Here is a 25,990-nt window from a genome sequence, read left to right on the forward strand (position 1 = left end):
GCATTACACAATGCCAATATGGTGCCAATAACTTTTATTACAGCTTATCGTTGATCTTTTTGAAAGCAGGATAAAGGGGGGAAATCAGGAGAAGTCCTGGAGGTTGATGACGTTGCGTAATGGACCCATAAACTTTTCTGACCAATCACGAGCATGTAATAAATCACTTGTGTAGAGAAAAAGTTCATTTGTAGGGCTTATAGATAGCGCAAGGAAGAGGTGTGCAAAAATTTCAATAAGAGTTGTACACAGATTTGTTTTGTCCTCTTATCTGAAGATTCTGCCTGCGACTGCAGATCTCTAAGTTGAGTATGCAGAAAAGGACAACTAAAATGATCAAGGGGTTGGAGCATCTCCCCTATGAGGGAAGGTTACAACAGCTGGGATTGTTTAGCTTGGAAAAAAGGAGGCTAACAGGAGACATGATAGAGGTGTACAGTATAAAGCTTTTAAAACTTGATGTTGTGCGGACTTTTATACTGTTAGTTTTACCCTACCCTGTGCCTGCTTACCCTACCCTATGCCTGTTGGCATTCTCTTCCCCTCCTTATTGTTTTACTATGACTTTATTAGATTGTAAGCCTATGCGGCAGGGCCTTGCTATTTACTGTTTTACTCTGTACAGCACCATGTACATTGATGGTGCTATATAAATAAATAATAATAATAATAATAATACAGAATTATGCATGGTGTGGAGAATGTGGATAGGGAGATATTTTTCTCCCTCTCTCAAATTACTAGAATCCAGGGTCATCCCATGAAGATGATTGGTGGTAAATTCAGGACAGATGAAAGGAAGTACTTCTTCACACAGTGCATAGTTAAATTATGGAACTCACTACCACAAGATGTAGTGATGGCCACTAATTTTGATGGCTTTAAAAGGGGGTTGGATAAATTCCTGGAGAAGAAGGCTATCAATCTCCACTAGTCCTGATGGCTATGTGCTACCTCAAATATCAGAGGCAGTAAGCCTATATACACTAGTTGCTGGGGAACATAGGTGGGATGGTGCTATTGCATTTGTGTCCTGCTTGTGGGTTCCTGGTCAACAGCTGGATGGCCGCTGTTTGAACAGAGAACTGGACTAGATGGACCCTTGGTCTGATGCAGCATGGCTGTTCTTATGTTCATGTCGGTAAGTATTAGATCTTTTAAGGGCCTCCATTTCTCCTTGGCAATGAACACTGATTTCTGGAGCTTCACTTGCTTTGCTAGAGGCATCCTGCACTACTTTGAAAAAGCCTCAATTTTCTTCTTGAGTGAGTTTTTCCACCTAAGTGTCAGGTTGGCTTTCAGTGCAGCTGTTTGGTCTGATATTTCAGAGAGAAACCTGTTGTTTGTGATTGTGTTTGATATATTGAAATAAGGGAAATAGCAAGTGGTTGGGAGAAAAAGCACCATAGTTCTGATTGAACCTTCCCATCTCTATGACTGCTTTTTTACAAAAACAAAACAAAACACAGGAGATCCTCTTCATGCCTCTCTCTGATCTTTGAAGCTGAATTGAGGATGAAGTTGCTCCCCACAACCTATTTAACCTGGGGAAGTTCTATGCATGTGAATGAGATGATTCAAAACAGACTGCATTCTAACATTATTTCTGAAAATATTTTCTTCATCTCTCAACTAAATTTTAGCTTTCCTTAGCAGCTTTATTTTTCATATTGTTAATCTGAAACATAAATATGACTTTGCTCATCCCATCTTATACTTATATTAGCCAGCTTTATAAATGTACACAGAAAGATCACCTTTCAGAAAGTGACAGCACAGAAGTATGGAAGTGTTTACAGATCGGAACAACTTCTTGACGCTCATTTTCTGTGAGCTCAAGCCTTTCCAAGAACTTAATAGCCACACGTTCAAGAGCATCTTCAGGCCATGGCTGAAAATATAAGAATATAAATTTTACTTGTAATATCTCTTTCATTAGTAAGCATGGTGTAATTTTAGAGTCTGTTCATTATGAAAACTGTTAGTAGTTGGGCAAAGAGGAGGGAAAGGTAAACTAGGAAGTTGTGCCAAATGCTTCATGAGGAGGAATTTAAATTTTGCCAGTTAAAAACATATACCACCACCACCACCCCGCCAAGCCTAGCTGTTCTGTGATCCTGGAAATCAACTGGTTTATTATCCTTGAGATCCTACACAGCACTAAGAAATGAAGGGTAAATTATTATATGGCAATCCATAAACATATCCAGATTCCAAATATAGATGCCTTTACACAAACTAGTCTAGTACAGATCATAATGGCACCAGTCAGTGTACGTGCGCACATTATTTTTCCAGTGACAAACTAATGTGCTCTGAGAGAATTTTGGGGTTATTTATTTTACCAAGCCAGAACTTTATAGTACCCACTCCTTGTGACATGCTAAAAGATATCCACGGACATTCAAAGCTGAATTACTCTCTAAAAGCAGGAACAATCTTTAACATATACAATTTTTGCAATCTGAAAGAAAATATATCCTACATAACAGAGGTAAATGTGAGATTTTATGGGTAAGAATATAGAGTTATATCCAACGTTACACTAGGCGAAGTCTGCTAGCACAACGGGACTTTCTCTCTCTCTCCTTGCCCCTGCAACTCTCTGTGCCATCCCAAAATCTACTCCAGAGGTTTCCCAAGTCCTTCAAAGCAGAATTTGAGTGAAAGGGGAGGTAGAATTTCTCTTCTGGTTCCCCTGACCGAAGCAGTTCCATCATCGGAATGACATCATTGGATTCAACCCATATTCAGGATGATAAATGCACTCAAAATGTTGTTACAAACCTGGAACCAGTCAATAGTGCAGCAGTTGATGAGAGATGGGAACTGTCTTAGCCGGTTGCGAAAAGCATCTCCAATTGGACTGAAAGCAACCACAACGTGGAGATTGTCTTTACAGCGGTTGACGAAGAAAGCAAATAATGCCAAGGGACTGAGCTCTTCATGCTTACTGCCTGCCTGTGCTACTGCACGAACACCCTAGAGGATAATGGAGTCTAATAAATCACATACATTCTAAAGTGTAATATTGAAAAGTAACCGTTCTAATATAATACATATTTTAAAGCAGACTGTCTATTTTAAGAAAACAATCCTGCTATTTATTGCCCATTATTCTTTATGCTGATTATTCTTTATACTGTATTTTCTAGGGGCATTAACCAGCCAAAATTAAGCAATTTACACTCCATGGTTTAAATCCCAGGGAAGTAAGCATATGTTTAACTTTCCCATTTAAATAAAAAGAAAATTAAAAGTGCTTAACTTTAGCTGGATTGTGACACTGCTATATATTCATGTCTATTTTAATTTTTAATGTTTAATTGTAACATTGTATTTTAAGAAACATATTAAATATAAGGATACCTCCATAACTTCTTGTTTTTCATCAGCTGCAAAAAGGTTGGGGACTTCCCCAGTATTAAGCACACTGTCAACGTCTTCCAAAAAACCTTCTTCTTTAATTTGTGTGTCTGTGATTAGAAATACAGTTTTCAAGCCCTTCACGCCTGCACTCTTCAAAAGGTTCTAAAAACAACCAAAATGTTTTTTTTTAAGTACACTGTCAAAATATTGAAACACTTTTGTGACTAAACATAATAGCCTGAAATAGTAGTATATTTCCATCATTTTTAAGGAATACAATCTAAATTTAAGTTTGTTGGTAATCAGGCCTTAGCTATTATAGATTCCTCAATGTGAACAAATGTGCTCCTAAGATATCATTCATCTTCCTCTCTAATCTATGAAAAGCACCTGAACACACACACATACTACAGCCATATATATTTTCAGAGCATCTACTAACCTTTAGATCGTCCCTCCACTCATTCATCCCATAGCTCTTAGAGATTTCTGGTTGGAAAATATTCATTTTTGCCATGGATGTAGCCAAACGAGTCAAGGACTGGCGCCCACTTCCTCCCATTCCAACGAGTAAGGCATTACCTCCTGACTGCTTCAGCACACGGCATATGCGAGACAAATGCTCCAGCACATACCTATCACAGAAATGTATACATCATAATTAAAACTAAAATAAACAAAACCTCATGCTTTAATTTCCGCATTTCATTTCGTGAGATTTGGCACATCAATACATCCCAGGTCTACATTTAACGTTGAGAGAAGGATGAACTGTTCCTCATTAGCTGTTTCTATAAACTCCTGGGCTTCCCATAGGCCTGATCAAGTGAGACCAGCAGAGTTTTTATCTATTGCTACTATACACTTTGTGCCAGACCATTGCCAGCACTTGTCCAGATCCTCACCTAAGATCTTCCTTTTTGCGGTCCTTTCCTTTCCTTCATTGCCCACTGGAAGACCTTGAGTGTTTATGGAGGATTAATTATATTTTTCTATATGTAGGAATATCCTATTCCATATTTTGCTAGAACTGAAAATTGTGGAAAATTGTGGATTGTGGGGACTCTAGGAAAGAGCTAGCAATTACTTGTGCTAACACTATGACAGCTCCATTATTTAAGTCTGTCTTGACTATAAGGCCCACAGCCTCTGTCTCATTCATTTCCAAGATAGTACATTAGAACAATTGTACTTTGTAGCCCTTTAAAATGGCCGATATGTTCCAGGAGCTCTGTACAAATGGCTGATGAGCAGTCAGTTAGTTAGGCTGCTGATAGGATAAACTTAAGCAAGATTCTGTGTGAAAGCATCCTCTGAATGAGTAAAAATGCTAGTGTTCTAAATAGGAATGATCTGTACCAGCCCTAAAACAGAGTATCACCTAGACAGCTATTGGGATAAGTAATTTACAGGGAGTTTAAGTACCTAAAAATGACTAGGTTCATTCTTGTTTTGTGAGTTTGATTATATTCATCCAAACACAGATCCACAATATCATTGAACATTTGTATATTTGGAATTTCAAAATAAATTCTTTCATCTCCTTCAAGATCAGGATTCATGTAGTCTCCAAACAGCAAATTTCTCATATCTTCTTCAGATACCTATTGGCAGAAAATAAACAATAAAGAGTCCATTTTATTAGCATACTGCATAATTAAGAAGAATTTATTTATTATTTATTACATTTTTATACTGCCCAATAGCCGAAGCTCTCTGGACAGTTCACAAATAATGTCCTGCTACCCAATTTCAAGAAAGGTAACAAGGCCCAGTTACAATAAAAGGTTGCAAGGCCTTAAAGTTTAACAGGTTGAGGGAGCAACCCTATATCCCCTAGACAACATCGGGGGGGGGGGGCATAGGATACTTTGGATTCCTGGATCCAAGGTTGGGGACAGCTCTCTGATTTTGCACCCAGGAATCTGCATTCCTCTCCCCCTCCTTCTCCCTGCCCCCTCGCAGCTGGCACAGGGAGAACCACAGCGTGGGAGGGGACTGGAGAGGCCAGCTTACCCAGTACTCTGAGGCCTCTTCAGCCTTCTTCCCTCCCACTCCAAGACGCCCCAGCTAGATGGGTGAAAAGGCCCATCTAGTTGAAATGCAGAATGTCCCTCCTGTGTTTGGAGGCTTATGAACATGGAGGGCACAATTGATAAAATTGTGCCCTTATTGTGGCATAAGCTTTTGTGGGCTAAAAACCACTTCGTCAGATGCATGAGGTGTTGTCCTCAGTTGGCACCCACACCCACACATACACCCTGCTATAAAGAAATTATATATAAATAGTGGGGCCAAATGATCATGAAATGCAACATGAGAGAAGCCAGTCTGAAACAGGCTGTATGCATAAACTTTACAGATATACAAGATAAGCATACTGAACCACAACAGCAGTAATAGGTGGTAACAATCATCCTCACTTTGTTATGCTAATTTCACATGTAGTAGGAAACAGTTGTCTTGATTCAGGACTAAATAAATAAAACTTTCTGATCATTTCTAGTTTAGTCATTTTATCATGGATATCCCCACCCCCAAAGTTCTTTCATTAAAAAAAATCCAGGTAAGCAGCACAGTGGCCTGGAAGACTGTACTGTCTCATGGCAGGGCCACTGATCTAAAAATATAAGCTATTCCCGCATCTAAAATAATTTTGGGGTAAGAATAAAATGCAAAGCTTCCTGGTCAGATATCCATAGTAACGTTAGGGATAACATTCCTTATTATTTAAAGTATTTTTATCCCACTCTTAAGCCAGAAAGTCTCCCTGAGAAGCTTACGTGCAACTAACAAAACAAGATAGTCCCTGACACAAGCTTACAATCTAAAAAGACATGACACACGAGGAACAGGAGTGGGAAGGGTGGAAAAATCAAGTAATCTTTCAGCAGTACTGGTGGTATGGCCACGCTTCCCCTCTCATATCACACTTTGTACAGACTGCTGGAATGGCTGGTGGGTTGTAGCCCATCTACAACCGCATGCTTACTTCTGAGGTCTTACTTCTGTTTACTCAGAAGTAAGTCTCTCTCTTTTCAATGGTGTTTACTCAAAGGTAAGCCTGCATCTTGTAGACGAAGGCCGGAGTCAATCCGACCTTCCTGCAAGGTAGGCCCCGGACCAAATGTCCTGTTGTCCCCGGCCGCCCCTCGCCCTAGCCCTTTCCCCAACCAGGATGAGCCAGAGATTCCTGGAATAAAACACACACACACTCAGCGTAATGGCCAAAACAAGTTTAATACAAATCAGCTAAAACTAACACGTAAGGTTTTGGCCAGAGGTAGAAGCAAGTATAAAAAGAAGGAATAAAAGGGCAGGGATAGGATAAGGGAGTTAAAGGAAAGATTACAAAGGGAGAAGGCACTAATAGCCAGCGCTCCGTCTAAAACCTGCAAACACACAACCCTCCCCTAGCCATAAAAAGCGGCTAGCCTTGTCTCAGGAAAACCAGACCTTTAAAATAAACAAAGACCCTAGCTTACTCCAAGCAACCATCCTAGGCTGCTTTTGATGTTCTTCCTCCAAAACCAGAACAGAAGACACCCACCCAAGCAGGATACCCTTTTTATCCCCTTTTGGATATAGGGCCCCATGACCTCGCTGAACCAACCCCTAACTCAGCCTAGCTCTTAATGCCCCTCCCTTCTTAGAGAGGGCTTTGCCCTCTCTCACAACTAAACCCAATTATCCTAACGACCATGGAGATAACATGCAGGTGCGAGGCCCAATCTGACCTTGAAGTCTCTTGGAGTCTTGGCACCTAAAGTTCCAAACTCCCACCTCCACTTAACATACCAGAACAGATACAGAAAAGAATGAATAATAAAATTAAAAAGCCAGTATAATTAAAGAGCCAGCACAGCCCATAAATCAGCAAAGCCCCATGTCCTTCACACATCTGATTTTAGTATGTTCACGCTCCAAAGCCTCCAGGCAGGGTGAAGGGAATGGGCGTAGCCTAGGCAACAGGGGATAACCATATAGGGAGGGAGGGCGCAGTGTCCAACTACCACCAGCCAATGAACTGTAGGGGGAGTTACAAAGGAGATCTCAGGTGGGGATGTGCATCTCAACAAAAGAATAGCGATACACTGGTGCGCATGAGAGGAGAGTTGTAAAGATGAGTGAAACGTAAAAGCGCAAAGGTGTAAGTTGATCAGGCGTTCACACACTATGGAAACGAGGGCACATAATTTGAGGGTAAACCAGGGCAAATGTGCAGGTGTGATGGAGCTCTTGGTGTGATGGGCTTTACTGGTTTGAACTGTAGTTTTTTCCTTGCACAGCTCAAGAAAACCGCAATTTGAAGCAGCCAATTATGTAGTTGTTTTCTAAACAATTGCAAACGTTTCTTGTTGAATTTGTCCCCAGAGAGATTTGAAAACTGTATGAAGAGGCTCAGTACTGAGGACATACCTTCTTCTTTATCCCAAGTATTCTTGGACTGTCCAGCTTTGAAAGCAGGTGCCGCAGTTACACATTTTCTTGTCTAAACCCCAGATTTAAAATTTTCTAAGCTCTCAAAAGAGCTGGAAGAACCACAAAGAAAACTGAGGAAACAATGATTTACTGAGGTTTTGTAGCTTTCCTATAATTAGCGAGTGAACAAATCATGTTTATATGTATGGGCACAACAAATGAGAACATCAGTTTTTCCCAGCCAGCCCTGAGCTTACTTTTTGCCCCATGGAATGATACAAAATTTTTATCTGCTTCCAGAAAACTAAGCAGGCAGAAATAGGAATGCATATGTATGAGAGAGAACAAGACCAGCACAAGATATTCTGCCGCCTGAGAGCAGAAGGTGTGGGTGGGGTGGGGAGATAAAGAGACCATTTTGTAATGAAAAACAGGAATACTTACAGGTGCATTTCCTTGTCTCAGATGTGCAAATACTGAATCAAATGCTTCTTTGAAATGTTCTTTCACAATTTCTTTCATTAGTTTGAATAGCCAAGCTCTATCAGTGTCATCTACAAGGCGATCATAAAATACTCGAAATACTTCATGCACGAAGAGACGAACCATTGTATGTTTGTTCATCACTGAATCCTTCTTAATGAGCAAACAGCCTAGGATAACTCGTGAAAAGTCACGCAGATTGAACGTATAATGGGATTTGGCTGGTGTTGGCAATAGGTTGTCCATGGCCTTCTTATATACCTTGAGGATTGAAAAAGAAAATGAAAATGTCAATACGGCTATACTCCCTGAAGGAATTCAGGACCCACCTGGAAGGCAGAGCCAAGATGGGTGGAGGTTCTCTTCTTCCAGAAAGATAAAGTTATCAGCATAATTGGCCCTGCCATCCATAGAAGAGTGAGTTAACTCTTGCCTGCCTGAATAAATGTATTCAAATTAGGATTTTCAAGCACTTCACACATTTCGGGTAATGAGAAATTTCCTGCATTCTCTGTTCAATACTTATAGAATAATTCCTTGAAAAATGGTAGAATGTGGATGGAGAAACTGCACTGTGATTTCACTTCGGGTGATCTCACAGAGACTCTGCAATCATACACACACATAGACACTGAGCTACAAAGATCGGGAATCCCCACAGAAGGCAGATTTCTGAATGTGGGCATCTGATTCCTGAAATATCTCCTTTGCTGACATACTGTAAAACTGCTGTAAAAATGATGTCAGAAAATTAAGTCTGTTTATTAGAGCCTCAATAGCTATATATCACAGATAATGCATCTGTAAATTGTTGCAGAGTTAACAGCATTGGCTATTGTAACCAAAAGCAGGGAATTGAACGTTTTTAAAAATTCTGGTAGACCAGAAGAAATATAAAGAACAAACAAAAGGAGAAGCCAGCAGAGTTTTGGAAATAGTGATCTGGAAGTAAACAGCAAAGAAGCAGCAGCAGCCTTTTGGGCCCGTAGACACTTTTGGAAAATTGAAAAACTGTCATGGCCACAACCATAAAATGGCTGCTATGGATGGTTACAGCTAGTCACAAAGGACAAGTACCTGGCCCAGAGGGATTCATGGGAAATTAAGGTGGCAACAGCTAGATGTTCTCACTTCACTTTGAAGCAATTCCAGCTGCCAGTAAGAAAATATAAAAATATTTTAAAATAAAAATTGGGAGGAGTAGGGTGTCTTGATGGACACCAAGGAAAATGTCTGGGGGCACAATGGTGTCCAAAGTAACCTTTATTCTACTTAGCTGACTACTTAATCTAAAGCAGTAAAAAGCAGACTTTTCACACTCACACACATGCACAATTTTGGAAGCTTTTTCTTGTGTCTCTCTTATAAAAAATCAACTGCATTTCTCCCATAAGTGATATGCTTTGGAGATACTCTGAACCATCTCAGAAATCACCTATACAGTACAAGTAGAACAAATAAGAATGCCATGCAGATATTGGCATCTCTTACCTCCATAGTGCCACTGACAATTTGGTTTCCAACTGTGAAATATTCTGGGATAAATTCATTTACTCTGAGGTAGAAAGATACAACAGTAGAGAAAATCCGGACCATTGTTTCATCGCTAAAGGAATTAATGGTGCAAATATTGAAGTGTCTCAGAAAACGAGGTGTGACTGGATTTCTTCCACCACCTGGTGGACCCATGGCAGCCATCAATTGTATATCAACTAGAAGAATTTTATTTGTATCTTTTAGGTCATACCTTCAAAACAAAAGTAACCGTGATATTCAGATTATAATAAACATAATAGAAAATACTTCCTACACTTAGGAGTTTCTTAAATACATTTTCATTGGTTCCTATCCTGCAGAGTTGACTACATGAATGGTCACTTCATAAGAAAGTGGAATTCCACTTGATGTCAAGGCCTAACTTCTTTACTTTATAAATAGTTTCTGCAACAACTACTGAACAGAGGAATAGAACTTTGTTCAACATGGGTATTAGAGAATGATATTATGAAGATTAGTAGCCTGGAATTAATTAATTACTTTTTGTTCAGTTTTTATAAACTCAGGCTTAAGAATGTAATGTAAATTTTCCTTTTAATAATGTACAAAAAAAATCTTTAAAAAGTCAACTTCAGAATAGTGTGCTTGACAGGATTCAACCATCTACATATTTATTATCTTTAATTTTGTCCTGAATAATTACCAGTTTCCATGATCAAAAAACTGTCGCAGAAGTTCAACAGGAGGCTGAGCTCCATATTGTTCCAATGCAGGCATATTCATATCATCCACAAAGATAATACACTTCTTTCCCATAGGTGGGCCAAATATTCCTTTCCGTCTTTTGTCCAGCCTGGCCATGATAATGTTCTAAAATACAAAAACAGAATGTTTCCTATTGAAAACTAGCTGATGCAAAGTAACACACGCAAAGTTCTCACATGTCACTTGTAATAAAGATGCTGGTTCAACAATGAGTTTATTTCATATTGGTTGGTGATGTTTTAAATGTAATGTATTTTATTACATGCAATTGTAAACTGCCTGAGGGTCCATTGGACTGGAAGGTGGGGTATAGATAGAAACAAACAATTTAAATAAATGTAAACATTTTTGTTAGAGACTTTAGAGCTGGCATAATGGAAAGATCCATGGCACTGTGCATTAGGCCACTAGCTAGCCCCAGATACAGTACAACACAATATCCTATTTTCATGTTGTGCACCTGATTGCTTCCTGCACAGTTCAAGTTAAAGAATTCCTCTCCAGGCACTATACAAGGATGTTTCAGGAAAACAAGGGACACCTTTCCCTTTTCCCATCTCTGGCCATTATATAGCATAGGAACATAGGAAGCTGCCTTATAATGGGTCAGACCATTGCCAGACCTAAATCTGAGCCCTCTAGAGTTCAGTAGGGTAAGACCGTGAAAGGGGAGAAAAAAAGGTGTCCTTTATTTCTTTGCTCCTATAGAAACCCTCCCCAAACCTTGAATAGGCTCCTGTTCAAGGCTGGCTGGAGCCTTAAATAGGAGCATTCCTCTCAGGGCATACACAACAACATTTTGTTGCTTCACCCAGTCATAATTTCTAAACTAAAACATGCCAGTATTTCAGCCTGCCTCTGACACTCCCAAATCCAACGTATGTGAAGGTATTCTCTTTGTAAAATGATAATTAACATGTTCAAATGCTGACAAAGCACAGAAAAGAAATTATGAAGTTGGAAGCAAAGGTTGGTATTAAGTGGAGTGTTGCTTTTCTTACCATTTTGTCTTGTCCCTGTTTGTTCTCTTTTGTTCTAAAACTACAGCCTTAGCTAGACCTAAGGTTTATCCCAGGATCATCCCGGGGTTGTCCCTGCGTGCACCCGGGATATCCTGTGTATCATTTACATGAACAAGGATGACCCCGGGACGATCCCGGGATAAACCTTAGGTCTAGCTAAGGCCTACTTTTCATGTGCTTCCTTTAGAGTACATTTTCCCCAAAATAGGTGTGGCTAAGTAAACGGATTGAAGAGTAAATCAAATCATTTTACCATTGGAAGAAGGGGTGCATTGGAGGAATACCTGGATCGCAAGAGTTTTGCAGGTAGGCCAACAATTGACTGTTCATGTTAATTATAATCCAACATGAACAATTGAGGAGAGTTCATTCCTAACCCTGTAGTGACAGCCTTTAGAAAGGTTTTGAACAAGGTATAGTTCTATTCTACTGGTTAACCTCCTTAGTTAAACCTGGAAAAACAGATGATAAAATCTTCCTTTTTATTACCTAACATGTATATCCTGTATTATTTAGTTTCTGTGTTCAGAACCAAAGAAAATGTAGTTTCCAGCAAAAGTTTAATATACATCAATGCATAATTAACAAAATATTCAAAATAGTTCTAGGGATAGTTGTTCTTACCAACCTGAGTCTGATTGGCACTGGTTCGAGCTGAAAAATTAACAAAGAACGGGAAATAGATTTCCTTCTCCAAGTGGTTCATTAGCTTGTCCTTCACATATACAGATTTCCCAGTACCTGTTGGTCCCACAAAAAGCAGTGCTCTTGGAAAGAAATTTACATGCTTACATTAGTATCTCATTACTGGAGGAAACAGAAATGTTTATAAATTACAAACAAATAAAAGACTGATAATTGGCAGCATTTTTACATTTTAATTTATACATTTTAATGATGTATAACCATATGGCTGCTTTAAGTTTTAGTTACCTATTCATACAACCTGAATTATATTACATAGTTGGCATCCTATAATCTTATGCAAAATCCAAATTTTTAATATGAATTGGATTTATGAGTGTATTATAGAGATTCATAAACAAAAGTAAATTATATCTCTAAGGCCAGGATAGTGCAGAGGAAATGCTTACAAACTCTTAATTATGTCAGTAAGTTTCAGGATGCAATGAGAAGTGCTAGTCTTGGCCTTTAAAACCCTAAACCAAAAGACTGATTTTTCCTCAAATGAACCTGCCCAGCAATAAATATTTACCTGAGGACTTTCTCCAAATGTTCCCACTTTGACAGTTAAGCACATGGATGGCTACCAGAGAGGGGCAGGGGTTTATTTATTTATTACATTTCTATACCGCCCAATAGCCGGTTGGCGGTGGCACTCACATAATGTAACTCCCTCCCCAGATATTGTTCATCTGGAATGTTCTTTACAATATTTTAAGTGCCATGTGAAACCTGTTCTGTTTGTTTACACCTTTAATGGCTTTTATGAAATTAAACATCCTTTTAGTTGCCTTTTATCTGGCATCTTTTATTTGGGCTTTTACTCACTTATTATTTTATCTGCTTTTTTATTTGCTGCTTCTTATTGTTGTTTTTATTTTACCGTTTACTTTTTTTAATTGTAAGCTGCTTTGAGGCACTCCAGTAACAGGAAGCTATAAAAAAGAAACAAGTAAATCAGAAGTAGCCATCAGCGTTGTGTGCTGCCTCCCTTATCTGGCACAAATTCCCCTTTTTAATCAGGGGCGTTGAACTTCTTTTAGCCCAGATTTTGGAATCTTGGGGGGCACAGGGGTGAAGGCAAAAGGAGATAAGTCTAAAGGCAAAAAAGGAGGGGACGAAATACCCCAAAATGCCAGCATATTTTAGCTTAAAGCTCTTACCGTTGGTAACTAAGCCTTAGGAGAGGCATTTCAGCCTCTCAGAATGGGGTGGAATGTGCAAAAGCTGGGAAACCGCCAAGCAATTGGCAGTGAGAAGAAAGGAAAGAGGCCCATAGCCATCTGAAGAAACTCAGTGGGCCAGACTGAGACCCCAGGACTGCCAGATTTGGCTTGCAGAACTGAAGTTCAAAACCCATGGCTACAAATTATGCCTGCCTTGGCCTTAACTATGTTTAATGCTAATTAGAGTTCCCATCTTAACTAGGATTTGAGCCCAGGGGTTGAAGTGGTTTACAAACCTTAGTTAAGAGGAACCTGGCCAGCGTTAATCATGGTCTGTGACAGAGCGTAACTGCTAAGCATGGCTAAAGCTGGCAGGGAAAGGGCAGCATCAACACTTGTCAAATGGATCTTTGGAACAAATGGCGGCCAAAATCCAGTTTTCGCACAATAACTCTATTATTTGTAACCTCACAGAAAAGATGTCTCAATACAAAATTAAACAGCATAAAATTTGCTACAAAAAAGTCATTAACAATCTTTTCATAGGAGCAACCCTCGTCGAGATATAAAGGTTTATTCCTACGCATTTGTCTGAGAATGACTTTTTTTGTAGCAAATTTTATGCTCTTTAATTTTGTATTGAGACATCTTTCCCGAGAGATTACAAATAATAGAGTTATTGTCTGAAAACTGGATTTTGGTCACCATTTTCCAAGATGGCGGCCGTTACGATGATTTCCCAAGATGCCCCTATATCTCATTTTAATCTACATGGTCATAAATGCCACCATACCAAATTTCACACTTGTATCACAATGTGCACGATTTGGCCAGAAATTGTTGTTAAGCCGCTCTATTAGACACATTGAATCCAGAGACTCAGATATGCATCCCTTGCCTCATGCCTGGGCTAACCCCACCATGACTACCTAGACATAGACTTGGCTCGGACAGCTCCACATTTTGCTCACAAGCCTGTATCTCCAAGCCCACCAACCCAAGGCAGACTCTAATCCCAAGATCCTGTGTTGGCAGGAATTGAACAGGTAGAAGGGATAACAGTAGTGCAGGAATTGTATGTTCTCATATGTTAATTTAAATTGATAAAACCATTTTAGAGGCACTGAATAAAGCCTTCATGTGAACAATAAAACCAGATTCATTATTACAGGAAACAATTTTTCTTACTTTCCATATTTAATGCACAAATCCATCAAATAGGTGTATCTGATTGTGTCCATTGTTGGGACTATAATGTCTTGAATCTTAGCATTTTTGTCAAAATTGATGGTTTTAATAGCTTCATTCCAATGTGCCCAACGACCCTTGCCTTTGAGCTAAGAAATACAAAAATAAAGTTCTGTGGAAGATCTGGTGCCAACAAAAGACGTTTCACTTGGATTTGATGCTTTTAGCAATTAGCTGTGCTTGAACATTTCACTGAATCTCAAAGAATTATACTAAATTATAAACATTAAAGATATTTGAAATATAAACTGTGACATATAAGTGCAGCATTATTTAGTACCAGAGTTCAATAAACCCACTCACTTCCTTGTCAGTAAGGGCCCCTCCCATTTACGGCAGCAAGCACTGCTGTATTTTCATCAAATGCCCTATTTTAGTCTGCCCTCTTCTTTCACCCTCGTTTTCCAGGGATGAAAGAAAATGTTCAAAGAGAAAAGTGTTTTCTTGTTTGCAAGCTGCAAGGAGTGGCTGGTGCCATGTTCAACTCTTGGAAGAAAAAGCATGTCCTTTCCTTCATAGAAAATGAGGGAGAAGAAAAGTGGCTTCTGTCCTGTAAGATAAGTTGTTCCAATGCTACTGCCTCCTGCAAAATTCAAATGGTAAAGGGGAGGAATTCTTCATTTTATCTACGGAGAGCTGGGGTGGCAGAAGGGAAGTGGGGTTTCTTTTCCTTCCATTGGGCTTTTGGATGAGACAGAAATAATGACACACTGCTAGTATTTTATTAATTTATTTGCAAAAGACCAGCTTTCAGGAGAGAACAGACAGGTTGCTTAATTGTAACTGTAGTTCTTCGAGTGGTAATCTGTACATTCACACATATGAGCTCTGTGCCTGTAAGGAGCCTGGTTCAGGTAACTTTCATAGGTGTGGAATTTTTGGCAGGAACTCTCCCACGCCGTCCCAGTACACATATCCCTAGAGGGTTCCTGCTTTTCCCCTCAGATTCTTGAGACCACCTATTGCAGCCTCGTAACTGAGTGGAGCCTTGGTGCCAAGATCAATACTGACATTGACACTGAAGACGGGATGGTGGGTGGGTTGCGTGAATACACAGATGACCACTCATAAAAACTACTGTTACAGGTAAGCAATCTATCTTTCTTCTTCATGATCTCTGTGCATCACATATATGGGCAAGTAGCAAGCTGACACAACTGCATGGCTGAAGGAGCAGTTCTCCCTGGCTCACACATTAAATCAGAAATGGCTGATGAAGGTTGACAGTTTCATCCAGGTAGCCTCTCTGCAGTGTTCAGGAAGGGAAACTCGTTTCCCAAATGCCACCAACATAGCCATGGCACAAGTCGAATGAGCTAGGACTGGACCAGTAAGGTCGAGACCAACTAGTTCATACACCAACCTGATAGCACTGACCTCCCAGGATAGCAGTCTCTGCAATGAGGGATGAAAGAAGAGACCAGACCCTGCAACACTGGGAGTCCTTGTTGCTTACCACTGTAAATCAACGATGGAGACCTTTATCAGTCCCCTTGCTTGTGTGCTACGGTGTAAGACCAGACTTAAGAAGGGGGAGAAAGAAACCAGGGAGTACAATATCCTGATTCAAATAGAACTCACCTCAGCAGATATAATACAAATAGAGAATACCGAGATAAGTTCTCTATGATGTTCAAGAAGGAACTGTGGGAATAGGTGGGAACCCGCTAAAGACATGTGCACTGGAACAGTGGGGAGGGTTCCCACCAAAAATTCCTCAGCTATACAAGTTTTCTGAATGAGACTCTGCACTGGCGCAAAGCCATATGTGTGATGCACAAAGACCATGAAGAAGAACCAACTCTACATTCTCACCCTCCCACTCTATGGAAGGGAAATGTGATTTCTGTTTTTCCATTGGGCTCTTGCAGGAGAGAAAAAGAGCAGGGTACTGCTTACATCATCAGCAAAAGCCTAACACAAGGGCCAACGCTCCTCCTTTCCCTGAGTTATGTGCACATGCTGCAGGATTTAGGGAAGGAAAGTATTGGTGGCAAATATAAATAATGGGTTTACCTAGTAAGCCAAGCAGAATCTGACCACTGTTTGGTATATCCAAATATAAACATATGTGTTATTTTACTTACATATTAGGTTTAAAAATATATATAATAAAGAGTAATTATTCAGGAAGGAGCATGGTCAGAACACATTTAATTCAGCAATCTTACTGGAGTTAAGCAGTTCTAGATTTGGTTTGTGCTTGTATGGGGGCCAGCCAGAGAGTTTTATGTACACTGTCAAACTCTGAAGAAAGTCAGGGCACAAATGTAATTAAATAAATACAAAGCTCAGTGGCAGAGACTGACTGCAAATCAAGAGGTCCTTGGTTAAAATCCAGGTGCCCCCTTCTATTTGTAATGCAAAGTGTAGTAAAGTGGCTAGAGTGTTGGACTGGGAGTCGGGAGATCCAGGTTCTAGTCCCCACTTGGCCATGAAAGTTCACTGGGTAACTTTGGGCCAGTCACAGATTTTCAGCTCAACCTACCTCACAAGGTTGTTGTTATGAGGATAAAATGGGGAGAAAGAGGATTATGTATGCCACTTTGGATTCCTTGGATGAAAAAAGGTGTGATATAAATGTAATAAATAAATAAATATTATGCAAGATTTCAACTCTATCAGTTCCAGCTGATATATAACCACATCACCATCTGAAGCCAAAGCTTTTGGGGAAGGCCACAGATTTGTATGTTCAAATTCTATTTGTATTGTTTCCCACTGGCTTACAACAGTTATTTAAATCTAACTACTTATTAAAATTTCAAATATCAATTAATTTTATAGTTAATTTCATACCTCAAACATGTAATCATACACCAAGCCTCTCTCTTCAAATGCATGGTCCCATTTGCCCACAGATGCTGGCACTGGATATTCATCTATCTTCCCTGTGACAATATCCCTCATAAAGGTATCAAACACAACCCGACCATCACTGTCACAGGTTCCACCAATGGACCAAATCATGGAGAATGCAAAACAACCCTTTCATTAAAAAATACAATTATTCAATTATATATTCATGGCATATGCTCATCAGTCTATTATTTTAACAGCTAATTATGTATTGGTGACAATTTGCAGTTTAAACATTTTGAAGTACATATTATTTATCTACAGCAAACAGATTTTATGTTTTAATTATTAGAATTAATTTGTGTTTCTGAAAATTCAATGTAAAAAAGCTAGCTCAAACAGTGGAATTTGCAAAAGAAATATATGTTGTAAGACCAACCATAATCCATTTGTTTATGTTTTTATTGGTAGGATCCTTTTCCACAGTATCACAAAGCAACATTTCCAAAAGTCGAGTGAGAGATACCACATTATTGCTATTGCTAGTAGGAACCAACTCCTGTAAGAAGAAAATAAAAAAGTACATGCATGATGAACACAGAGACACATATCTAATAAACACACACACCTATATTACTTTAATACAGCAACGTTTTATCTTTTATGAATTTCAATTCAGAACAGTTACAAAAATGGCTCTAGGTAGAGTTTTGCAGTATTTCATTTAGGAAGTGTTTTTTGTTTCATATTGTTTCAGAGAAACTAGTCTCCATCTTAATCAATCATAACAACAAGATTATTTCACCAAATAATCTTTAATTTTTTAAAATGTACACTAATTAATTATTTAAAGTACCTTATTCTCTGTACAGACTTGAGCCTCACAAAACACGTATAAAATGCATACAAACTAAACTTCACTTAGGTCCATAACAGTTGAGCATAAATTGCTTGAGCAGTGCAATTTCCCCATTCCTTCCTCCCCACTACATCCCCCTGCTTCCCAAGAAAACTCCCTCCTGAGGGTTGGCGGACGCTAAAGAAAGGCCTGGGATGTGGCACAGGGGACTGCAGTGGGAGGTGAGAATAGGTAGAAATTGGGGCAGAGGCACCTTAATGGGATTTCTTTAAGATCTTCCAAAAGGCCAACAAAGAGAGGATCATATGGCCTTTCCAGGAGAGGGCATTCCAAAGACGTGGGGTCACCACAGAAAAACCCTGTCTCTGGTACTCACTAACCTCATGACTGTCACTGGTGAACAGCAGGGCCTCAAATGCTGATATTAAAGCTCAGGCAGGCATGTACCAGTGCAGTGAGACCTTTAGATAATCTGGTCCCAAACTATTTTAGGCTAATACTAACATTTTAAATTGGGCCTGAGAACAAATAGGCATGCACCATAATTGGTGCAAAATAGATGTAACGTGATTTGAATGCCAAGCTGCAACAAGTGTTCTAAACTGCTACATTCTGCACCAATTCTACCTTCCAAGCTGTCTTCAGAGGCAACCCCACATGAAGCTCATTACAGTTATCAGGCCTGGAAGTAATTAGTGCATGTGCTAGTGAGGCAAAGCTAGCTTTTTCTAGATAAAGCCACAGCTGGCAAATCAGCAGAAGCTGATAAAAAGTACTCCAGGCCACCTACATCACATGTGCTTCCATGGTAAGGGCCAAGTCCAGGAGAACTCCCAAACTGTGTGCCTGATCCTTTAGGAGAGCGCAATCCCATCAAGAGTCAGTTACACACCTCCATCCAGATCAGCAGATCTCCCCAACTACAACACTTCAGTGTTGTCTGGATTAAACTTCAACTTGTTTGCCCTCATCTGCCCCAAAATTACTCACAACACTTGTTCAGGTTTTCCTCCACTTTGGTATTAGAAGATGGAAACAAGAGGTAGAGCTGCATATCATCTGCATCTTGATGACATTTTCATTCAACTCTATGAATGACTTCACTCAGTGGTTTCACACAGATGTGAAAAAGCATGTTGTGGGGGCAAGTTGGAAAACTGAGGCACACCAAATATCATGGGATAGAACAGACATCCCTCAGCACCACCTTCTGAATCCTTTCCTCCAGATGACTCCATACTCCCAGAGTGAGAGTCCAGAAGGATACCATGGTTCAATGGTACAGAAAGCCACTTGGAGGACCAAGAGAACCAACAGCTTGTTGGTTCCCTGGTGTAAGTCATCCACCACAGTGCACAAGGCAGTTTCTGAACCAAACTCAGGCTGGAAGCCAATAGGAATGGATCAAAATAATCAGTGTCTTCCAAGACTGAAGTTGATGAGTCACCACCTGCTCTAGGAACCTGGTTCAGAATGGTACCTTGGAGACTTGCTGATAATTTTCTAAAGCCATAGAATTTGAATATGGCTTTTCAGATGTGGTTTCACCCCTGCCTATTGTAAAACCATTTGGACAACCTCATCTGTTAGTGAAGAATTCACAATTTCTAGTTCCGCCACATTCAGCCCTGGCAGTTTTCACAAGCTATGATGGGACTGTTCAGACAGCACTCTAAGCCACGGTTATTCCGCTAACCCCTTTGCAGCAAATAGTTAGTGAGCATGTTTAAAATGTGGTTATGTAGCCACCATGGTTAGGAATGGTTTACATGACACGCTAAGCCATAATGTTTAGCTCAAAATGCTTTTAACCACCGTGGCTTAGCATGTCATCTGAACAGAGTCATACTGAAGTAACTATTTTCTTGAGAACAGTCCCTAAATTACCTTGCATTTTTTCCGGCGAATTCGTAATGCAGGTGGTACAAACCAGTTAAAAAGGTCTTGGAAAAGGTCTTGATACTCCTTTTGATCCAAGGGTTCAGGAAGCGTGTTCAACCAAGAAGATACGAGTGGCATCCAACCTAACTGTAAAGGCTCCAAGTAAATCATTCCACAACGACTGACTGTGGCAGGCTATAGCAAAATAATAAATGTATTCTTAAAATCTCATTTTATCTCCAATATGAACTCCAGTAAACTATCTGAACTTAACTTACTGAAGCCTGAGAAAGATCCATAGCTTCAAAGATAAGGCTCATCTGGGGTGACATTTGAATGATTTCTCCACTCATCAAACAAAGCTAGAAACAAAAATACAAAAAGACCCCACCCAATTTTAAACAGAATATTTAATATTTAAGTAAATCTGATAAAAACAAATCTGCTATAACTGTTTCACACTAGAAGTAGCCTAGGCCATTTATCCCAAATTTGAGAGGGGGGAAGGCTAAGAGACACTTTATTGGAAAATCTGGGTAAGTAAAGGTACTTGCTTCATTTATTGAACTGCTCAGATCACTGACTGTGTTTTTAGAAAGTACAATCCAAACATGACACCCCCATCTCCCGCTAATCAAATGTGGAAATACACTCAGCTGCACCATTTATTAACAACTATGTTTGAGCCATTTTTTAATAACAAACTTTGTGTGAAAGATCTACTTAGTTTCAGATTAATCCACCATTACTGTTTTTTGGGAAAATGCTTAGCATCTTACCTAATACTACTGTTCATTTGTACAGTCCCTGAATGAAAAGAGGAAGAACCAAATTCAAATTCAGATTCTTTAAGGGTACATGGAATGAAGAATCTGCTGTGTGACTGAGGATGCTTCTGGAGTAGGCTTTTATTGTGGAATTGCCCAGCGTTACTCACAGAATTTTAAGGGGTATCACAATGCGAACACTTTCTAAATGGTGCCTGGAGGGCCATACGCCTAAACGGGCGATAAAAGATCGCGATCCAAATAAAATGCAAACGTTAAAGATAGAATAATAACTAAATAAGAAAGAGAGAGAAAGAAGAAAAGTTAGAAGAAAAAAATGCCTCTTCAAGAGTAAAACACTAGCTAAGAGTTTCCCTCATGATACTACCACAATGATGGTTGAAAAGAGACTAGGGGAAGGTGGGAACCGTTGGAACATATCCGAATGATGGTGGGGTTCCTGCCTAAAACGCCTCTAGCTATAGAAGTTTCCCGAAGATGCTCCACACAGGCGCAGAGCCCATGTGTGTGAAGCACAGAGACCACAAAGAAGAACGTCATCTTCCATTTGTATCCCTACTGTGTTTTCCCACCACTACTTCTGACTTTTCTTACAGGAAAAAATATTAAGGAGACAAAGATGGAATAGCTGCACAGTGCCTTTGATTGGTAGTACTAGGCACCATCCGTCTGGAAGCACCCTGAGTGTTTGCATTGAAACCAAGCATAGAGAAAAATTGTCACTGGATTTTCACCTAAGATTGATACAACAAAACAATGTGCTGTTGTTGCACAATGAAGAGATAGATGAAGTCAAATAACCTGTAAATGGACATTATATTTTCTAGAAATAGGGATATATTTTTTGTAATGGCCAGGATGAAGACGGTAGTCTAAATATTATTAATTTTCTTTCTTATTTCTGATGCTCATTTTATATTAAAACTCAACAAAATAATTCATATGAAAAATGAATTGGCTGTACTAACTCTGCTTGACTGAAAAGTATGAGTTAACAAAAATGCAAGAACTCAACAAATTAATTCATATGAAAAATGAATTGGTTGTATCAACTTTGCTTGACTGAAAAATATTAATTAACAAAGGTGGAAGAAATGGATATTGAACCGAGAGGACCAGACCCCAGTTTCTGCCTCTAACATTGCATAGTACTGGATGTTTCTCAGAAACATGCCAAAACAAAAAAACAAAAACAAATCTAAGCATTTATAATTTGTCACTACTTATCAACTTCCAGAAGTTTAATGAAACTTTGAGAATTACAAACTGGTTGTCTTACACATCAGTCATTTTTGACTTAGGCCCAATGAATTAAGTTTTAAATAGTTTTTATTTCTATAAATTTGATTTCTGACCAGGGTAAACTCTTTGAACAACTTTACAATTGCTTTTAGCCATGTGTTTACTTAGACATTACCTTTTTGTTGTCATCCAACACAGTGTTCATGCTCTCTATCCAAAGTGTATCAATAGGACCATCAAAAACAACCCATTTGCGGTCAGGGGTCTCAGTTAAAGCAAATTCTCGAAAAGTGTTGGCAACTATGCCATCTGTCCACTAAAATGAGGGAGAAACACTTATTAAAATTTGAAGTAAGTGATCAGCTGGTCCTATTTGTGTATTTCATTTAAATATGGTTATTTGTTCTACTGAATGGACAAAACCTAACAAATAAAATATGTAGGAAATGTAAGTTAAAGACAGACACACGAACATGTAATGTTTTTGTGGGCATACATTGGAACAAACATACACACACACTACCATTATTGTGAGTTGAATGGAGTGTGCATAAATATTGACAACAGTACAATTCACACAAAGGTGAAGAGACGGTGCACAAATTCACAGCATAAATGGGGAATGTCATAAATTATCTGGCCAACATACGTAGACTCAAGGTAGCTTGGAGAATGTGAAATTATCTAAGGCACTTCATACATTGCTTGTCAAGCAGACATTATCACTCTCTCTAATAACTAATTCAGGTACTGAGTACTGACAGCTATGTAGCTCAAATGGGGCCACTGAGAAATAGGAGGGAGGTAATAGCATGCTCAGGGAATCCCAAGATTTCCAACACTGTATTTAATATGTTTGCTTATTTAAAAGGTTGTTTAACTTGCTTTTCAGGTTTCCCTTTTTATTTACCAGGGAAAGCCTAAGGAGACAAAAAAAACATTTCTTCAAAAATTGCTCAATGAAGACTGAGCATGCTCAGTGGCATGGAATGCTTAACGTCTTGATGGGGAGGAAAGAAAACCAGGTTTGGAAGGATAGAATAGAGTATCTTGCAGGAGGAAATCGCTGGCTGGCAGCCTGGAAAGGAGCACTCTACACTACGACTTTTTGTTGTAGGTCCCACTTCTGAATATTGATAAGGAAATGTATGGAATGGAAACTTGGACATGCAATTTCTTTCTGGCTATTGACCGCAAGACAAATCAAGAATAGGTTTACAGTTCCTATTCCAGAGACATCACCCAACAGCTCTCTTGGTTTTGTAAACCACTTAAATGCATCTCAGTATCCCTATCGTACACTTGGGGACCTATTTCCTCAATAAAAATTATCTTTACTGAAAGAGAGGAAATTTGCTTTCTGTTGTCCAAAACAGTTGAGGTCCAGCCATGCATTCATTCATTTTGTGCTTTGCTTCTGGTGCACAAGCTTTTTGATAGCACAATCTCTTGGGACCTGCAGAAATGAATGTTATCTTTGGTGTGAAGGGATTAGTGTTAATCCACTGTGTAACTGCGTACAATGTAAGTTGCCCAGTGGGACACTAATTGTGGAGTTTAAGAAAAGCCCCATAGATGTCAGAAGTGTTCCTGAAATAATCCATCCAGAAAGTTCTTAGAAGATGAATAGGTTTAACTTAGCCTATTACCTTTTAGAAACCCTAACCATAATTTTCAGCTTTCCTAGCCAAGCTCTGCTCCTCCAGATCCAGGCAATTTTTAGAGCTGCACAAGGGCTTATATGGTTTATTCCTACAATGTACTCCCCCAACTAAGGTATATTAAATACCCACCTCATGAGATACTGGATCAAATCGTCCAAAAAGCTGTCCCATAGTAATAGCTTTTGGATTCACAGTTCTATGTACAACCTGTTCTTCTTCTCCATAACCACGTTGATTCATAAGGGTAAGTGTATCTGCTAACACATGCAAAACTTTGGTCTTCCCAGCAAAAGGCTCCCCTACAAGCATAAAACTGATAAATAAAAAGTTGTTATTCAGTAATGTCCTTTCTGCCAAGAAGTCTATTTGATTCCATGACTAATCCTGAAGATATAGCTAGAACATTCAGCTTCTAGAAAGAACTATACGAATGAGATGACAGAAGTGCAGTGAGTTTTATCACCATATTGTAAGGGAAACTGGCTAAATTTTAAAAATAACTCAACCAGACCAAGTCCACAGGAAAATCGCATTTTGCAGCTGCCTATTTGCTTGGGCATGTATGCAAGCATGTCATCAATTTTGAGGCATTTTAAAAATGTAGCCAGTTTCCCTCTCCCTTGCTAGCTGCTTGTCACTGGGGTATGTGTATGTGCATGCGCTTATTTCCTACTGGAAGACCTGTTGCATACAAATACTCTAAATATGCATTGGCTAGTCACATAGTAGGTGAGGTCATAGATTCACCAGGGCAGTCACCTGCTTATGCCCTGCTCAGAGGGAAGTATATGGTGCACAGGCGGCAGCTGCTCTGGAGAGCCAAGCTGGCATCTATCTGCCTACACCTGTCTTCTGCCATAGACAACTCTACATTGCCACGAATCACGTGCGCTCATTGCAAAACCTCAAGATTCACACTGTTAGATTTAATTTTTCCCCGTGAACTGTCTTCGAGGGAACCAACTAGTATGGATTAAATTGCAACCCATATTTATGGAAGATATTCTTCACAAATACACTTACCCATGTCTAACTATCATCATTTCATAGGTCTGTATCATCTTTTCTAGAAAAACTTTAACAGGCTGGACATTATGTGTTTTACAGCATTCATTTGCGCATTCCAGAAAATCCTGAAATACAATTTTAAAAAGTAAATCTTGTATTTTCTCCCTCTTTGGCATGTACACACATTTCATTAAACAAAATTAGCATTCATCATATACAAATTATAAACCTTAAAGCATTGTCCATTAAGCTAGCTTAGTTTTACAATGCTAGAAAATAATCTGAATTTAACAAACTACTGAAATAATTGAAATAGTAAAACAGGTAAAGTTATGTAGGATGGTATGGCTTGTTGGTGGGGGAACAACCCTCAAATAACCCATGGGCTCTTGTTGGTTATTTGACGTTTGTTTCCCTGTCCAACAAGCTATGCCGCCCAGATTCAGATGACATGACAAGCCATGTCCAGTTGGTAAATGGACATGGCTTAGGTAAATGGCACCTGGTATGTGCCACAGTTAAAACAAGTCACTGTGGCTTGTTTAACCCATGGTGTTCGTGAGAACCAGGTCTCTGTGTAACATTTTCAGAGGGCTGGAGGTGCTACCATTGGAAAGAAGGCTCAGGGAAGTTCATAACCTTTTTGCTGGAAGGAGGAATTTCTACTAGTAAGTCGGAATTTGCTTGTTAAGCATCTACAATATGCCAGATTTATAAAACTTCTAATATCAAAACATATGCACAGGCACTGGTGTGGCACTATGTCAGAATTACAAAGTCCCCCTCCCCAATATTAATATATAGGCATAGGCCACTGAGGCAATGTGTTTGTTTAACCTATTTTGAAAATGTTTTATCATATGTGTTGTCTCATTTGCATTTTATTATTAATATTACAGACCCCAGAAGAAGGCCTCAGAATAAGAAACAGGCTGAAACGCCTTTAGCTTCTTGTGAACAAACTATTTTGAATCCTGAGAACATGTTTCTCTCCTTTGTGACCTACTAAAAATTAAGGAAAAATCTATGAACAGATCAAGTTTTGATGCAAGTTTTAGTTTCACAGAAGACTGTCTGAACCGAAGTTTACTGA

The 25,990-nt window shown here is 39.2% G+C and overlaps 1 protein-coding gene across 1 annotated transcript in view; it reads right to left on the reverse strand.

Moving 5' to 3' along the window:
- Positions 1–25,990, reverse strand: part of DNAH12 (dynein axonemal heavy chain 12) — a 107,423-nt gene that overhangs the window by 38,194 nt on the left and 43,239 nt on the right. Inside the window, exons 29-45 of the mRNA XM_063121339.1 lie at positions 24,913–25,022; positions 24,019–24,202; positions 22,401–22,541; positions 20,474–20,557; positions 20,202–20,390; positions 17,895–18,014; positions 17,456–17,644; positions 14,597–14,745; positions 12,187–12,325; positions 10,475–10,641; positions 9,766–10,021; positions 8,236–8,535; positions 4,795–4,973; positions 3,812–4,004; positions 3,370–3,531; positions 2,788–2,982; positions 1,758–1,891 (exon numbers count right to left, since the gene is read on the reverse strand). Coding sequence (XP_062977409.1) covers positions 1,758–1,891; positions 2,788–2,982; positions 3,370–3,531; positions 3,812–4,004; positions 4,795–4,973; positions 8,236–8,535; positions 9,766–10,021; positions 10,475–10,641; positions 12,187–12,325; positions 14,597–14,745; positions 17,456–17,644; positions 17,895–18,014; positions 20,202–20,390; positions 20,474–20,557; positions 22,401–22,541; positions 24,019–24,202; positions 24,913–25,022 — 2,891 coding nt within the window. The remainder of the gene's footprint in view (positions 1–1,757; positions 1,892–2,787; positions 2,983–3,369; positions 3,532–3,811; positions 4,005–4,794; positions 4,974–8,235; positions 8,536–9,765; positions 10,022–10,474; positions 10,642–12,186; positions 12,326–14,596; positions 14,746–17,455; positions 17,645–17,894; positions 18,015–20,201; positions 20,391–20,473; positions 20,558–22,400; positions 22,542–24,018; positions 24,203–24,912; positions 25,023–25,990) is intronic.

The sequence above is a fragment of the Elgaria multicarinata genome, chromosome 3, assembly GCF_023053635.1.
Source record: "Elgaria multicarinata webbii isolate HBS135686 ecotype San Diego chromosome 3, rElgMul1.1.pri, whole genome shotgun sequence".
Lineage (NCBI taxonomy): Eukaryota > Metazoa > Chordata > Lepidosauria > Squamata > Anguidae > Elgaria > Elgaria multicarinata.